We start from the raw sequence: 17,335 nt of genomic DNA on the forward strand, positions 1-17,335 counted from the left end.
GGTTTTTTAGGACAGCTGGCTCACTCTTCATCATCTCTCCGAAGCCCCTCCAGCTTCCAGAGTATCAACACTTAAAAACGCAGGCAGTCTGGTTTCCATGGCGACGCCACCTACACGGCCAGCAGTGGAGGCAACAAGACACACACACACACACACACACACACACACACACACACACACACACACACACACACACAATCATCCATCTTTCTCTGCAGCGTTTTAAATGCAGCTGCTGCTGTTTCTTCACCATTCGTCTTCGTTCGACGTCTGCCAGCAGGCCTGAATATTTAGACACAGTGAGAGTGTGTGTGTGTGTGTGTGTGTGTGTGTGTGTGTGTGTGTGTGTGTGTGTGTGTGTGTGTGTGTGTGTGTGTGTGTGTGCGTACGTACAGAGGAGCTTTCCTGTCTGGAGCCTCCAAAACTCGTTAGTGTAACAGTCGTTACATAACTCGCTCTTATTTTGAAAAGTCTGTGAAAGCACCTTCTGCTGGAGGCCAAACCGTTCAGTGTTTTTTTTTTTTTTACAAGCCGAGCTGCAAAAAGAAGACACTTGAGTTATTTGGGATTATTTCCTCTCATTACAGATGATCAATTCAGCACAACACCAGCAAAACAAAGGAGTTTGCATGACCTGCAACAAACGTGGTGCGATGACCTGCTAATAAATGACTCCGTTTAAAAACAGCCGACAAGAAAAATGTGGAAAAGCAACGTGGCAATTTATCTTACTCAATTATCTGATATCTCATCGCTGATTGTTTAATATTTGGTGCAAATTTAAAAGCAAATAAGATGCACAGACGGATGACAGGCTTTAAGAAAGATTTGTTGTGCTGTACATGATATTCATGAAAACTATTTAATACTACAAGTTCTCTCTTTTTTACACCATAACTTTTGTTTTTGCACCATTTTTATCCTTAATATTTGTTCTGTGTTTACTTAAAGACATATTCAAAGTTGAAAAATATATCCAAGCAGGATAAATGTCAGTTTCTGGCTCCACTTTAAAACCTTTCACTTCCTTTCTGATCTCATACTATTAATAAATGACTGTAGAGTTCCTCAATCTGTAAACCTGAGAACGGAAACAGAAAGTGTTGAACGCGTGTTAATGAGTTTCTAAACCTGCTAATGTCAGCAAATGATGTTGAGCTGAAGTTTAGTGTGAAAGTATAAAACTTTTTCTCTTTAACATCTAAAAAAAAGAAAAGAAACTGCAGCTAACGAGCAAAATATTCAGTAGATATCAACGTTACTGCTCACGAAAGGAAGTGAGAACGCATAAAAAAAACAACAGGATTGATGCATGCAGTACAGCCGTCAGTCCACTAGAGGGCACCGTGTCAGTGTCACGTTTTTTTCTCAGCGTGAAAAGTACACGCGTGTCGTTTCGGCATCAAAAACCGAACCAGCGAGACGCATACGGCCAGAATCCGAACTCCAGGTTTCACATTCAATTCTACAAATTATTAATTCGATTTCAGTCTGTTGACGTCAAATCAGGACACAAAGTTTTATGGAATTAATTTAAAATCTTTTCTGGGTTTTATTTTTTTTTAATCGAGAAGTTAGATTTTTAAAGAAATTTCAAAAGGAAGTAAACAAATGATTTTAACGAAGGATTAAAAGGAAAAGTGAGTTTCTAAAGACGCTAATCTCCAATTGATTAAGGACATCAGTTTAATTTGCATTTTAGAGAATTAAGTTTTCTGTTTTTTGCTCTGACTCGGCACGTTTCAGCTCCGAACGTTGGATTTCAATCTTTAACAAATCACTCGGAAATACGGACGACGTGAACGGAGCTTTATGACGTCATCTTTTTCTTTAAAGCGTCGTATGAGTGGAGGTTTTTTTTTCTGAGGTGAGGAAACACCTTCGACTTCGGCTTTATTTAGCTCCTCCGGCACAAAAGCAGGAATGCAGGAGCTCGGCGGGGTGCAGGCGGGATAATTGTTTTTCGCGGCGTCTGTTTACCCTGAAAACACGTGAGAACGACGGCGCCGAGGAAAAACCGGATCCACGAGAGATTTAACGAGCCGCTTCGCTTCACGGTCCGATGAACAGACAAGTTCTGCTCACCTTTAGAGTTTTGGTTTCTTCCTCTTCAGTTTTATTTCCCTCTTTTACTCCTCGTGGGAAACATGAAGCAGTTGAAATGCTTTCTTGGCTTTATTGTTATTCATTTTCATATTCAAAGTGTCTTTTATCTTGAGGGGGGATAAACCTCTTCTGGTTTTAATGTCGCTTTCAGTTCTTATATTCAAGTTTTCTGCATTAGAAGTCCAACTTTTGTGGGTTTTTTTGTTAAGTAAACTTGAATCTTAAACTTTGAGTGTATTATTTCCTTTTTCCTAATATTTGGTTCTACATATTAAGAGGAGCTAAAATATTGTGCACCTGAGTCCTCGTGTGTCCTGAGGAAAACAGCCATCTTAATGCTCCTGTAACTTGTCCAATAAGCTTAAAGACGTTCCTGTGCTGCCCCTCTGTGGACAGGAGTGGAACTACAACCAGAACTACAACCTTAAAAAAAAAGAAAAATCACAGAAAAAGGACTTTAAATTAATTTATTTAAAAAAAGCATTTCTCCACTGAAGCAGAACAAACATCAATTTTTTTTTCACTTTTTTTTGACTATTTGTTTGGATCGTGTACAATCAGAAAAACAGACTCGCCAGGTTGCCAGAACAGAGCAAAAAAAAAAAAAAAAAAAAAAAAAAAATCAAGCAAATGGAAGTGATGGGGGGGGGGGGGAGGAGGGAGGAAAGGGGGAGGGGGGTCTGCCAACACCACAACGTCAACACAGCCGGGAGGAAGAAGAAGATGGAGGAGGAAGAAGAGGTAGAGGAGGAAGAGGAGGATGGGAACAAAAAGAAGAAAATGAAGAGGAAGAGGAAGGGAGATGAAAACACAAAACATTTAACTAAGTGCAGGTGTTGGTTTGGACAAAGCAGGGCTTCTTTTTTCTTCTTTTTTTTTTAAACCTCTGTTCAAATTTTTACAGTTCACAACGTCTCTGTTGTCGGATACATGCAAAGGTTCGACATCTGGAACTACACATGGAGATTTCATATGCTTATATCGGTTATCTGTGCAAGTATTAAAATATGTAGGTATAACGAAGCAAATTTCATACGGATATGTCAGAACGGGGGCGGAGGGGCGGAGCTGGGGGGGGGGGGGACGAAAAGGTTTTACAGAACAAAACTATTACACTGATTCACCGAACGGAAAAAAACAAAAACAAAAAACAGAAGTTCACGTAAAAAGAGTGAGATCTCTAACTTAGTTACCGAAATGTCACCGACCTCGCCGTTCTGTACGCTTCCTTTTTTTTTTTTATTATTAAATTATTACTTATATCTAAGGTAAGTAAAAATACGCAAGAAAAAAAAAAGAAAATCCTATGCTCCACATTTTGAACAACAAAATACTGCATATCTACGTACAGCTGCGATTAAGGAAGGTCAGTATCGTGAGAGGCTAGCTGCCAAGAGTTTCAGGAATATTGGCTCCGAGTTGATCCCTTTCTGAAGGCGCCGACTGTTTTTCTTGTATTTGTTTATTAATAATAATAATAATAATAATAATAATAAAAAAAACTATAAATCTAACCATTGAATGCTTGTCGTTACTTGTCGCTCGGTTGGTCACGTCGTCCGGAGAGCCGTCCCCCACGCGATGCTGCCGCCGTCGCCCTGCCGGAGTCTCGCCGTCTCGCTCTGAGGTAGGTGGCGACAGAAAAGGCGGGCGTCCTGCCTCGGGTCGCTGGAGGTCAAAGGTCAGCTCTTAAGGGGTTTTAAATGTTGTTAAGGCTTCCTGTGGTCGTGCTTCAGTCACTCTCCTCTCCTGCGCAGGCGACAACCTTCGGGGGTTTCATCTTCTGTCCCGTTTCTCTTTCGTTTTTTTTTGTTCTCGACCCACATTTTCAGTCTTTTAAAGGGGGGGTGGGACTTTTTTGTTTTCATTTTTATTTGATTTTTTTATTGTTTTTTTTTTTCTTTCCCCAAACTGAAAGCGAAAAGGATTCCTCTCTCTCTCTCTCTCCGTTTGGCACCGCGGGAGTCAGTGGTAGAAGAAGAAGAAGGAACGAAACAAACGACGGGGGACAAAACCGTGACGGGGGAGGGGAGGGGGCGGAGGAGGGGGTGGTGGTGGTGGTGGTGTGCGTGTGTGTGTGTGGGATGAACAGACTTTTAAACGAGGTGGGCGCCCTGGTCGTTAGCTGCCGACGAGTCCGAGACCGCCGGGACGGCGCCGTCCTCCGCTTTGATGCGCTTGGCGTCGGGCTGCTCGCCGGCCGGACCGTCGCCGTTCTGCCGCTTGGTAGGGAGGCAGGCGGAGGCGGAGGCGTGGGCCGCCAGCAGGTGGAGGGGGCTGGCCACGACGGGAGCTGCACAGGAGGAGGGAGGAGGTGTGGGGGCGAGGGGGAGAGGGTTAAACGGAGGAAGCATTCGGCTGCAGCGGCGGTTCGGACAGAGGAGGAAAACCGGAAAACTGTCACAATCGCTTCCAACTCGTGTTCCTGCGGTTCGTTCGCGGCAACGATGCCAAATAAAAAATAAATAAATAAATAAAAAATCACTGACATGATGGAAGTCGAGCCGAGACGATTAAAAGTGACTATTTTAATAAGCGGTTAATAGTCGAGACACTTTTTGAGCTCCATTTCTGCATCTTGCCAACGTACTGAAGTTTTCACAGGATGATAACCATCAATTTCACTTTCAATTTCATTGTGTGTGTGTGTGTGTATGTGTGTGTGTGTGTGTGTATGTGTGTGTGTGTGTCTGTGTGTGTGTGCGTGTGTGTCTGTGTGTGTGTGTGTGTGTGTGTGCGGCGTCCACCGCTGAGTCTGACAGGCAGTCGAGGAGAAAAAGGATCATCTCAGTTTGTTGCATTTTGTTTTTTAAATGGTAATAAACTCTTGTGCAGGTATGATAACCATCAATTTTAATAGCCGTGTATAACCGCTGCAACCCGACTACCGGTATTCAAATCATTTTTAATTTTTTTTTATATATAATTACGGCTCGTGTATGTCCTCATGTTTTGTTTTGTGTCCTGTGATTTTTATTCCGTCTGATGTTGAGCAACACTTTGATAAACTTATATTGTGTAAAACGTCTAATTTGAGAAAATCCTCACCAGATGAATCCATAATAAAACAAATTTAAATAATGATAATTTGGCCGCTTTGTGAAGCTGTAACTGTGACACAAAATCGTGTTTGTCCCAAAAACAATAAAAATAGTTACACATAAGATTAGCGAAACAAACAAAGCAAAAACACGGTGCTGGAGGCCCATTGTGCGTCTCACCTGGTCCCTGGATGGCAGTGGTGATGCTGTGGGTGCCGTTCTGTGTGATGGCCTTGATGGGCAGCTGGTGTTGACCCAGAGGGCCCTGCTGCACTATGGTGACGGTCTGCAGGGGCGTGGCCAACTGGGAGCTCTGGATGATGCGACTGGAGGCGCCTATGGAGGTGATGGTGGGGACCGTCTCCACTTTGACTGAGAGGAGGGGACGGAAACGTCACAAAAAAAACAAAAAACAACAAATGCAGAAATACTCAAATAAAAACAATTAAAAACAGGATAAATGCCGCGTCACCTTTGACCTCCGTGTGCTCCCCGTTCTCCAGCAGCTCCTTCTTGATGATGGCGGCTGGCTGGGCGAGGACGGCCGTGCTCAGGGTCCCCGCCGGGATCTGCTGCAGGACGTGGACCGTCTGGACCGCGGGCTGGGAGGTGCTGGTGCTCACCGGGGAGGCCATGGTGTAGGTGACCGGCTTGATGGTTTGAGGTAACTGACGCTGGACTGCTATGAGTACCGGCTGGTTGTTGACAGGCGAGCCTGCGGGCGGGAGGACGGGCCAGAGAGGAGACCACGGGCCAGAGAGGAGACCACGTTCAAACAAACCTCCTCCGACGTTCAGTGAAACAAGCTTTTTTTTACAGTTTTGCAGCTCAACACTTTTTGTTCTGCATCTTCGTAACTTCTTAAAACCGACTTTTAAAAAGAAGCCGTCTGAAAGCGAAGCGCCGACTCGTACCTGTTGTGTTCTGTGCAAAGCGCGCTTCCTGGATCACCGCCAGTTTGGGCTGAACCGCCGCCGGGGTGGACACCGGGGCCGGAGCAGCGGAGGGCTCCAGCTCCAGGGGGACCGGGGAGCCCTCCCGCGATAGGCTGTCGGGGGTCTGGACTCCGCTGGAGTGGGCGGAGAGCACCCCCGAGTGGTTGGGGGAGGCCGGGGCGCTCCTGAGGAGGAGGAGGAGAAATGTGGATCAGTAAGTACTTCGACTCTGCAGCATCAGTGATGATTTTTTTTTTTTTTTTTAAATGGAGAAATATGGAGTCTGGAGGTGTTAACTTAGTCTGTAAATATAAAAACAAGACCAAAAAAACAACAATTAAAAAAAAAATCACTGCTGGTTTCTTCAGATTAAGATGAGGGCAAAAAACAGGCTGTACAACCCTGTAGATTAGTTGCTGTATTAATATGTAAACTTCAAAGCATCCTGCACCAAAAGTCAATGAGGTCACAACATGTCTGACAAAAGCAGCTTTTCCACCGCGTCCATTTGCAGTGAATTTGTGTTTTTGTTTTGGTGATATCAGTGAGACCTGGAGGAGAGCGGTCCGTGCGGGGTCCTGAAGCAGGGGACGCCCCGCGGCCTTCGTTTCCTGAAGGCCTGCTCGATGAGCTTGCCCTCCGAGGACGGGTCTATCCTCCAGAAAGAGCCTTTGCCCGGCTCGTCCTGCGACCGCGCCACTTTGATGAAGTAGCGGTTCAGCGACAGGTTGTGACGGATCGAGTTCTGCGGCGGGAGGAACGACACGTTAAAAACGACTCTGATTACGATTCAGGTTGTGTTGTGTTGTGTGTGTGTGTGTGTGTGTGTGTGTGTGTGTGTGTGTGTGTGTGTGTGTGTGTGTGTGTGTAAGGCGAGCCCCCAGAACCGACCTGCCAGCCCTTGTCTGCGGTCCGGTAGTACGGGTAGTTCTTGGTGATGTGATTGTAGATGCCGTTTAGTGTGAGCTGCTTGTCCGACGCCAGCGTTATGGCCTGGACGATCAGCTGTGCATAGGAGTACGGAGGTTTGGAGTCGTCCTGCAGGGGCGGAGACGAGGAACGCAGATTCATTAACGACAGAACAACAACAACAAAACATAGGAAACAAACTTCCAACTAAAACACAGGTCCAGTTCTTTTCCTTGTTCCTGTATCATCGACAGCAACGTGTCATGTGATGTTTTCCATCAGGACTTTGTTTTTATCTATTTTTTATCAAATGTAAAAGCATATTTGCAGACTTTAAAAAAAACAAAACTAAAGTAAATCATAAATATCTAATGTAATCTGAAATTTTACTGAAAGACTTGTTGCATCCCTTCAAGATATAATAATATTGCAATAATGAATACAAGTTTAACCATGTTTGCAGGAACTTCCAATTTTGAAAAATTCAAATGAATTCTTCACAATAAACTGGTACAAAAAAACCACAGCAAAACAGGAAGTTCATGGAAATGTGTTCCTATTAAGTGACCGTGACGCTCTCACAGTTGTGTTGCACTTTGTTTGAGAATACAGTCTGTGATTTAAAAAGCATGTTTATTATCACAGAAAGAAGTGATTAATAATAATAATGTTGTTAATAAGGAAAACAAAATATTCTATTTTTATCAGAAAAGCTGCTGCTGAGTCAAATATTTTCTGATTGCAGCGATCTCGACATTAAAAAAAAAAAAATCTGGACAGATTTGATTTGCGTGTGGGAGTTTGTTTGAAACGAGACGGTCGGATGGTGAATTTATGTTTCGAGCTGAAAAAGAAAAACACTTGGAAAATATTTTTCATGCAAAAATAAAAAAAAGCCACACATTTGTCGGTTCCAGCTTCTTCACGGAGATCAATGGACTCTGGGAAATGTTTGTTTTTATCATGTTTTTTCTGACAATATTTATAGAATAAACAGTTACTAGTGAAAAAATACTTGGCAGAATAATTAATGACAGAAATGAAGGAGATTCTTAATTAATAAGGAGCCAGAAACTGAAAGGTACGACCGAGTAAGACAAAGAACATCAATATCTCCATCTCAGAGGGAAGTGACATCACTGAACAACACTCGCCGCCACATTTTAAAGTGAGGACGTTTTCCTGACTCGGAGGTGTTTGCTATTTGTTGATGAACAGAAATAGGATAAAACCACTCAGGTAATACGAGGAAACCGGTGAAACATTATTATATTTATATATATTTTGATAAATTGCAACTCAAATTTTAACGTGCAAACTAAATTCCCTGATTCTCCGTAACTGGGGCCAGAAAAAAGATCCCGATCCGATACCCTGACTTTAACTGTCTGTAAAACGGTTTAATAAAATAAATATTTGTTTCCCCCCCTGACTAGTGGGACGCCTTCGTCTTCAGCTCTCACCTTGGGACTGTCCCCTCCGGAGGCCTCTTTGTCGTTCTCGGGCTGGGAGTTGTCGTTCATGAGCTGCAGCTCCGCGGAGCTGACCATGCGACCGCCCATCCTGTAGCCTGAGGAGCCTGCGCCCCGCGGGCTGGAGGGGCAGGAGTTAGCAGCGCTGCGGGAGGGAACCACGAAAAAAGACAAAGACGAGTCAGCTGCCGAGATCATTTATGAGACGGGAAACAACCGACAGGTTTGGAGTTCGAGTCGCTTCGACCCGAGATAAAACGAGCGTGGCTTTTCCTTGTGCTGCAGAGGCCGCGCGACTTAATGTAACGGAGCGTTTCCATATTTAATGATTGTTTCAGGCCTCGGGGGGGAGGAGGGGAGGTAAACCAAACAAAGCGACGGCGGTTCAGGACTCCCGTGTGTGTTTAATTGTCAACAGTAAAACACACTTTGTTGTTTGACCGTCACTGAAAGAAGAATCTTGTGTGTGTTTTTTTTTTAAAGCCATCTGGTTGAGATCAGAGGCTGAGAGGATCTCAGGGTCCGAGACGGAGCCGCCGCTCTCAGACTCCAAGAACTAAGCCTGAACTGATCACCAGGTCAAGGTCAGCCGACGCCTCAAGGTCAACGAGGTGCGGCGACGTGGGAGAGACTTTTCTGAACCGCTGATCCAGAATCAGAAAACATTACGACACAGAAGAAGAAGAAGAAAAAAAAAAAGGTCTATCTGCGATATATCGATGACTGATTGATGTTTAGTTCTTTACGACATTCAAGTGCTTTTATCAAATACAACAAATCCAGGACTTTCCATCGTTGTCCCCGGTGCTTTTCACAGCATATCAACTTTCATAAAAGAGGAAGTAAAGCACTCAATGTGTAGCAGAAATAAATTCTGGGAAAATAAATATATTAAGCTGCTGACTTTTGTTGTTGACTTTGAAATCAACTTTGCGGACTCCGCGACATGCGGCGCCGCCGCGTACCTGATGGTGCCGGTGGGCGACGGCAGCGGGCTCATGAGGTGAGCGATGTTGTCGGGAATGTTGATGGTCAGCGGGGAGATCTGCGGCTGGACTGGTTTCACCGGAGACTCCGGCGCCTCGCGCTTCACCTTCTTCCCGCTGAACAGGGCCGTGAACGTGATCTTGATGTTTGTGCTGGGGAACCTGAACGTGCACCTGCGTCACACACACACAAAAAAGAACACGGACGTAGGATTAAAAACAAAACAAAAACACCTCGACAGCAGCACCGTCGATGAAAACAAAAACACAAAATTGTATGCGAGAGCCGGATGACATGAAAAAACGCTTACGGATTCTCTGCCCGACTTTAATGTGCGAGCTAATTAAATTGAAATACTGATGCAGGGGCCTGATGGCACTCCGATATGTCCCTGTTTTCAGAGGGGGCAGCCTCAGCGGAGCTGAATTAGGCCACGTGGTAAATATAAGATGTGGTTGGAGTGCAAACAACAAAATGTGCCTCAGATTAAACTTTTTTTCCTGTAGATATTTTCTAATTATTCTGATAATAATATTGATAAATCAACATAATCAGCGATTTTATATCATGAAAATGAAATATTTTCACAGACTGCACCCGACAGCAGAGATAAATCCTACTGTTCTGATCTTGGATTTAAAGCACATGATGGCGTTATCCTTTATAATTTTGCAAATTAACATGATAACGTATCATTTTCGGACATTTGGTGGTTATTTGTTAAAAGAAATCTTATCTTATTAAACTCTTCTGTTATCTCTCAACATCCTCTGAGCATACCGACATTTTCCAGAATGACTTTCACCACTCTGCAGAAAACAGGGTCAGGACTCGTTCCATTTTTCCTTCCAATGCAGGATTCCTATTTGCTGCATTAAAAACGATGCCGCAAACAGGCTGCGTTCAACAGAGTTTGTTGTCTCCGGATGTCCCACGTTTCCCTCAGCAAATAACGGTTATTGTTGCCGCCTTCATTCATGCAAATATGGTAAAAGCAGCTGATCAGTGTTTGCTGATCACCGTGACAACAAACCACCTGAAGAGGAGCGCCGTGTTGTTTTTGGGGGGATTTTTAAAGCAGTTTGATGGAACAGTTGCGGATAAATGATTAAATCGTTTTGATGACTTAAAAAATAAACCCGCAACCTGCGGAAACATGGTAATGGCACCAAAATGAGGCGTTAACCGATGTTACCGCACCAGGCTGAGGTCAAAGTTCAGAGAGGCAGGCCAGGCCCGGGTGTCACCGGACAGGGGAACACATGACGGACCAACCCATGAACTCAACTAAGTCTTTGCACCATCAGAGGCCTCCCAACCTTTTTCTTTTTTCCCCTCCGAGAGCTACTTTTACAAAAATGAAAGTGTCCGTGAGCCGCTCGTGTTTAGCAACATTTACTCACATAGCTGAGCTCCACCCCAAACCAGCCGAATAAGCTTCTTTTTGCGTGAACGATAACACGGCCGGGACTCCCAACGGGTCGGCCGACAGCGCGCGTGCCGCGTCCGGGTTTCATGTCGTGAGGTGCTTCGTTCGTTTTCGTTCTTTTTAACATTACGAACTCTTCCCGGGGCACGTCGGTATTTCCGAGGCCGTCCGCGAACGCCTGCGCGATCCAACGCAACGGGTGTACGCCGCTGGCAACCATGTTAGAGAGAGCCTGGAAGCTTTTCACTTCCTTTGAGATCCAAAAGGGGGGAAAAAAACAACAACAACAAGGACATTGCCAAGAAACACCGAGGTTGTTTATCGGGAATATAATGTTTTGGATTTGATTAATTTATTTATTGTAATTCCTTGTTGTTAGGATGTCCAAATTACTCATTAAAAACCTGCAGCTGATCCAAAATGCCGCAGCAAGAGTACTGATGGGATTTATCAAGAGATCATATTTCTCCAGTTTTATCTTCTCTTCACTGGCTTCCTATGAAATCAAGAATAGAATTTAAAATTCTCTTGCTGACTTACAAAGCCCTACATGACCAGGCTCCATCATATCTCAGAGATCTTATAGAACCATATAATCCTAGCAGAGCACTTCTCTCTCAGTACGCTGGTCTACTTGTGGTTCCTAGAGTTTCCAGAAGTAGAATGGGAGGCGGAGCTTCAGTTTTCAGGCTCCTCCCCTGTGGAACCAGCTCCCAGTTTGTGTTGGAGGGGCAGAAACCCTCTCCAGCTTTAAGATTAGACTCAAAACATTCCTTTTTGATGAAGCCTATAGTTAGGGCTGGCTCAGGTAGACCTGAACCAACCCTTAGTTATGCTGTTATAGGCCGAGGCTGCTGGAGGACCTCGTTACATGCTGAGCTTCTTTTCTTTCCTCCTACTCTTTAACTGACTCATACCTCACCATCCTTTTCTCTCCCATATCTTTTTCTTATTGTCTGTTGTCTCCATTCAGTTCCTTCGCTCACGTAGTTTCTGTTCTTTCTTTTCCAGATGTCCCGTCATGGAGCTGCATGTCTCTGCGCTTGTCGTCTCCACCAACAGTTCTTCTCTTCTATCTCTATGCTGTCCTTTTCTCTCTCTGCTCTCCTCTCACCCCAACCGGTCAAGGCAGATGGCCGCCCACCTCTGATCCTGGTTCTGTCGGAGGTTTCTTCCTGTTAAAAGGAGTTTTTCTTCCCTCTGTTGGAGGTTTTTCTCCCTTAAAGAGGAGTTTTTTTTCCCTCCTAGCTTATGTGGGAATGGTTGTGATTTGGCGCTATATAAATAAAGTTGAATTGAATTTAAAGGGGCCCGTCGTCTGCGTTCATATCAGAGGGGATGAAGGGGGAAACGGCGGAAGGAGGTCTGAAACGTTTACGGACACCTCTGAACAGAAAGACTAATTGGCTGCGAGGACCGACACCCCGGAGACGGTGCGAGCACACGTTGGTTTCCACTCAGCTGCAGACTGCCAGGCAAAGCAACTTTCTCCTGCCAGGTCCTCGCAGAGCTGGCATCTGCTGAACGAACTGTACGCCCGACACCTACATCTCAAATTAGCTTCGCCGCTCGCAGGAGACCGAAAACACTTCCTGGAGCCAGACCGGTGAGGTGGGGGTGGGGTGGGGTGGGGTGGGGGGGCACTTTCGTGATGCATGTAGTCTTTCAGGAAGGGTTGAGTCGTCTCTGCAGAGCAGATCAAAGTTACGGAGGATCCTTAAATAACATCTGACGCTTTTAACTTCTAGGAACTGACAGAGTGGGGACAATGAAATCTAAATATATCGAGAAGAGAGAAAATATATATATATAAAAAAAAATAAAATAAAAAAAAACAGTTCGGTGTCTTTTTGGTTCTTCCCCGAGTGTCGGCATGCTGTCGACGATCGCAGCTCTACGCTACGTTAACATGGGAGTACGGGACCAAAACACTTGCAGCTAAATGACATGGGAATAAGAGGATTTAGACAAATCCCAATGATCAACTAATTGACAGTAATAATACAACTTTTGACGAGTCTGATATTTAGCTAAATTGTTTGGACCAATTCTGAAGGGAGTTTTTCCTCGTTTTCATGTGAAATAAACAATTGAAGGAGAAATGCAGGTTGATTTCATAATGAAAGTATTAGTTAGCTGCTTCTATACAAACTACAACGAGATAAAAAGAAAAGCAGCATAACCTCACGGTGGATGAGCAGTTTGGGACAAAAAAGACAATTGGATTGATTTGAAGGACGCTCCTCGTCTCGCGCTCACGCCATAAATTCGGGCTCAACGAATTGCCATCGAACTCGCCGTCTTGTAAACAGCTGATGAAATGCGCGTCTTCAGTTTCATCTTTGGGACGAGAAGCCGTCGTTTGCTCTGCGTATCCAACATCGGATCGTCTGCTCGGTGCGCAGCTGTGTCAGACTGACGATCTGCAGCGTTTGCTTTGCATCTTACTTTTGTAAATGTCCATACAGAACTTTTAGGCTTGTTTCCGCTGTTTGTACCGAAGCATCTAATCTCGCAGCAGCACGCGTTTCACCGCAGCCTGTTAGTAACGGCTTTTTGTTTTTACGTCTTCTCTCGTTTTGTTTTTTTAATGGCAATTGGTAAACAGTTTTTACGTATTGCCTCCAGAAAAAAAACAGGAAAATATATTTTAAGACAGGACAAAAGGCACATAAACTATTGAATTTTTATGATCTAATGACTATTTGTCATTCTTGCTTGCGTACAGATGATTGATTGATCGATCGATTTCTTTTTGTGAACGAAGACAGAGCACCGTTTGAAAAAGTTACAACATCAGTGCTAATTTCAGACTTTCAAAAGTGATAACAAAACCTACACTGTTAAGTATATTAAAGAGTGCTAAACACTTGAACTAATGTTTTATATAACAAAATGGCTCCATACACTTAAGAAGAAGAAATCTAGAAAAGAAAAGAAAAAAATAACGTGTAAAGTTAGGAAAGCTTCAGGAAACATCTGATAGGATAAAACTATCAGAATCGGATTTTGTTTACTGGCTGTTTTAGTAAACTGCTGTTACAAGTAGTTTCAGCTCTACATGCAACACGTCACTTTTAATTCATAACCCTGCATGTTTATTATCTGAATCAGGCTCACAGAAGGGAAAAGCTGTGCTTTATGTTGTTATTGAACATCCGACCGCCCCCTCCCTCCCTCCCTCCCTCCCTCCCTCCTTCCCCCTCGTGTATGCAATCACTGAAGCCTCTTTATCAGCCCTAGTTTTTCTCCTGTAAGAACAATGAGGCCTGAACTCCAAACACACACAGTTGCTACGCTGCTAAGCTGCGAGGAGCTGCAACAAACAAAGCTCAGTTGAGTTGAAGGCTTTCACTTGAGTTTCACCCCCCACCCCACCCCACCCCACCCCACCCTGCAAAAAAAAGAAGAATGTAAACAAAAGGAGGACAGAGTGACAGGAAGAGCACCAACTTGGGAGAGAATCTGGGGGAGGAAGGGGGAGGAAGGAAGGCTTGTTGCTCTGTTTACATCACTGGAGAGGAATCCCTGGAATATGAGCCCTTTGACCTGTCTTACCCCCCCCCCCCCAAGTTCTTGCATGCTGTCAATGTGCTGCGATCAGCTGCACCACATCTTTAGGGGTCTTTCCTGTAGCTGGAGGATTTACGGTGAAGCACATGAAGCCTCCGTCAGGTGGAGCACAGACTGATTAAAAGCTCCTTATTGGCAAGTCGGTGTGATCAATACGAGGAAAAACAACAAAAACAAACGCTGCTGCTACATAATGAAATGCATCGACGTGATGTGGCCACAGACGTTTACTCGACATGCTTTTTAGTGCAAAAGGGGCCAATTTAGAAAATTGCATCAAGTCAAAACAAGTTCTTCTTTCAGTGTGTGTGTGTGTGTGTGTGTGGGGGGGGGGGGGGAGAAAATACAAAATAAAATAAAAAGGAGTTTCATATTGAGGGATTGCACAATATCTGAGAGCAGTGTTGCAAAGTCTGGGGTTGGCAGAAGCTGGAAGGTTTGTCTACATTACAGAGAAGTGAATAAACTCTGCCCACATTTTGGGAAAACTCCAAACAAGGCTGTCTGGACAAAGTGTAAATAAACTGCTTTGGCTTTTATTTACTTGAGCAAACACAAAGTGTTTGAAGTTTAAAACTCTGCATGTAGTTTTTCATTTTAAATGACAGGAATTACAAGTCAAATTCCATTATCAAAACATAAATCTCCCTCGTCCTGCTTCCTTCTTTTGATTGTGTAAAATTTAACGAATTTAGTTTATTTAAATTAACCATTATCAAAAAAAAAAACTAATTAATTCAGGATTTATTTGCAGATGAATTAAATTGTTTGGTCTGTAACATGGCAGAAAAACAGTTTCAAAGAGCTAATGACTTCAAATTAATCGTTGTTTTTAGGGGGGGGGGGGGTACAGCAATGAAAAAGAGAAAAAACACTGGATGAAACCAATTATGATGACTGGTTTCCTGGTACATACCTAGATCATTATTACATACAACTTTATCTGTATTCCCTGGCTTCCATCCAAACAAAACAGTCACTTTTTACTGTCTGGGCTCATTAGTGAAGAGAAGGAGAAATATTTCACAACAGCAAGCCTGAAAAGTCTCAGTGCAGGCTGCAACCTGCAAGACACAGCTCGGGAAATTCAACCAAAAGCCCGTTGCGAAAACTTCTCCTTTTAACTTTGCAGGGACATATCGATGTCAAGTTCTTTATGAATAGTTAACGACAGGTGATTATTGGAGAAACACACCGGCTGGCGTGACTTCGGCTCCCGTGAATAGAGGTCAGAGGTGGCGCAGGGAAAGCGGTGCTGTGACACAGCAGGGCGGGGACCGGTTTGTTTACGTTTATGGGGTCGAGAGGAGCTCCATTCACAAACTACGGGGAGGGGGGGGTGAGGGGTGAGGAGGAGGAGGAGGAGGGGGGGGGAGCAACAAAGCTATAAAACTAGCTAACGTGTTTGGTAACGACCACAGTATGTTTACAACATCACGAGAACACGTTTCTGACTTCAGGGCGTCCACGTGACGAGAAGAAGGAGAAGGAGAATAAAAACGAGGGTGTTTGGACCACCCGGCTCCCCGCGGAGACCCTGCGTGAATGCGGCTAATGCTACGTGAACCACCGGGCTGACATGTGGAGGCAGGCGGCTAACATGAAAGCTGCTAACAGGAATGTCAACAAAGAAAACGGCGTCGAAAACAGGATGCGGGGACTTTCTTGCTAACATGCTAAAACACGTGGTCCCTCTGTTGACCCGCCGGCTGAACACCCCCCCCCCCCCCCCAAAAAAAAAAAAAAAATGTTGGGTCACAGATTCACTTTTAGCTGGAGGGTGGTGGTGGTAGGGTGGTGGTAGGGTGGAGGAGGAGGGGTACACTCGGGAGCTAAAGCGTCCACATGTTCAACTTACATCCGCGGCAGCTGCAGAGGAGGAGCGCCCCGCCGGAGGAACACTCCGTCCACGAACACCCCGTTTTTACCGAGACACCGCAGGTAGAAGTCGCCGCTGCCGGTGCCGTCGTCGCTGGCGGTGAATATCTCCAGGTGCCTCCGCGAGATGAAGCTGGAGTGGCCCATGCTCACGTCCACGGAGCCCTGCGACGAGTTCCGGCCGATGGTCACCGAGCGCTTCTTCATCATGTATTCGAATTCACGGCCCTCGAGCCGGGCGACCGGCCCAGACGATCCGCTCACCACGGCCATGCTTCGGTGGGGAGGAGGAGGAGGAGGGTGGAGGTGGTGGTGGTGGTGGAGGGGTGGTGGTGGTGGTGGGGGAAGAGTGTCTAAACGCCAAAAAAAAAATAAAAAAAATGCTGAGGGGTGGGGAGGTGGTGGAGGAGGGGGGAGATGGGGTGGAGGGGGGGGCGGGGAGGGGGGGCAACTAAAAGCACCGGTCGTCCGGCCGCCCGACTCGTGGCCTCTTTTCAGAGGCGTTTAAATTGGAGCAAAAAAGTAGAAGAAGGGCATCAAATGGAAAAACCGAAATCTGGAGGGGAACATGCGAGGCCAGGACAGCGGCTCGACCCACCGCCGAGAGAAAGGCTGAGCGGGGGGAGCCAACCACACGGCGCGGGAGGCGGGCACGGCTCGACTGACGGTCCTTTCCACCAATCAGAACGCGGGACGCCGGCGCAGCGTTCCGAGTCCGACCAATCCGCACGCGAGAGGTATATCCGAGGACACTTTTCAAGGTCGGTTGGTGTGTAGCTATACGCGCATATGCTAGAGGGAGGAGGAGGAGGGAGGAGGAGGAGGAGGAGGGAGGGAGGAAGAGACGGCATGGTGTCAAACGCACACATTAAAAAAAAAAAAAAAAACAGGAACGGATTGATCCGTTTTTACACGTGCAAATCAGCCGCGACAACCGCCGCAGCTGAAGATAATGGATGATCCGTGGATGTGCATCGGTATCACCGGTTCGTCGCGGATCCAAAA

The 17,335-nt window shown here is 45.3% G+C and overlaps 1 protein-coding gene across 1 annotated transcript; it reads right to left on the reverse strand.

Moving 5' to 3' along the window:
- Positions 1-2,559: 2,559 nt before the first annotated feature.
- Positions 2,560-16,751, reverse strand: LOC138631244 (forkhead box protein K2-like). Its single transcript, XM_069716064.1, has 9 exons — positions 16,311-16,751; positions 9,429-9,623; positions 8,455-8,608; positions 6,974-7,120; positions 6,634-6,827; positions 6,062-6,267; positions 5,620-5,862; positions 5,328-5,519; positions 2,560-4,399 (listed from the first exon to the last, which is right to left on the reverse strand). Exons 1-9 carry the CDS (start codon positions 16,601-16,603, stop codon positions 4,203-4,205), a joined length of 1,821 nt encoding a protein of 606 aa, XP_069572165.1. The 5' UTR covers positions 16,604-16,751; the 3' UTR covers positions 2,560-4,202.
- Between the last annotated feature and the right edge of the window lie 584 nt (positions 16,752-17,335).

The sequence above is a fragment of the Brachyistius frenatus genome, unplaced genomic scaffold, assembly GCF_029030835.1.
Source record: "Brachyistius frenatus isolate BFR_SWC_R1_liver_20210118 unplaced genomic scaffold, ASM2903083v1 Contig_151, whole genome shotgun sequence".
Taxonomy (NCBI): domain Eukaryota; kingdom Metazoa; phylum Chordata; class Actinopteri; family Embiotocidae; genus Brachyistius; species Brachyistius frenatus.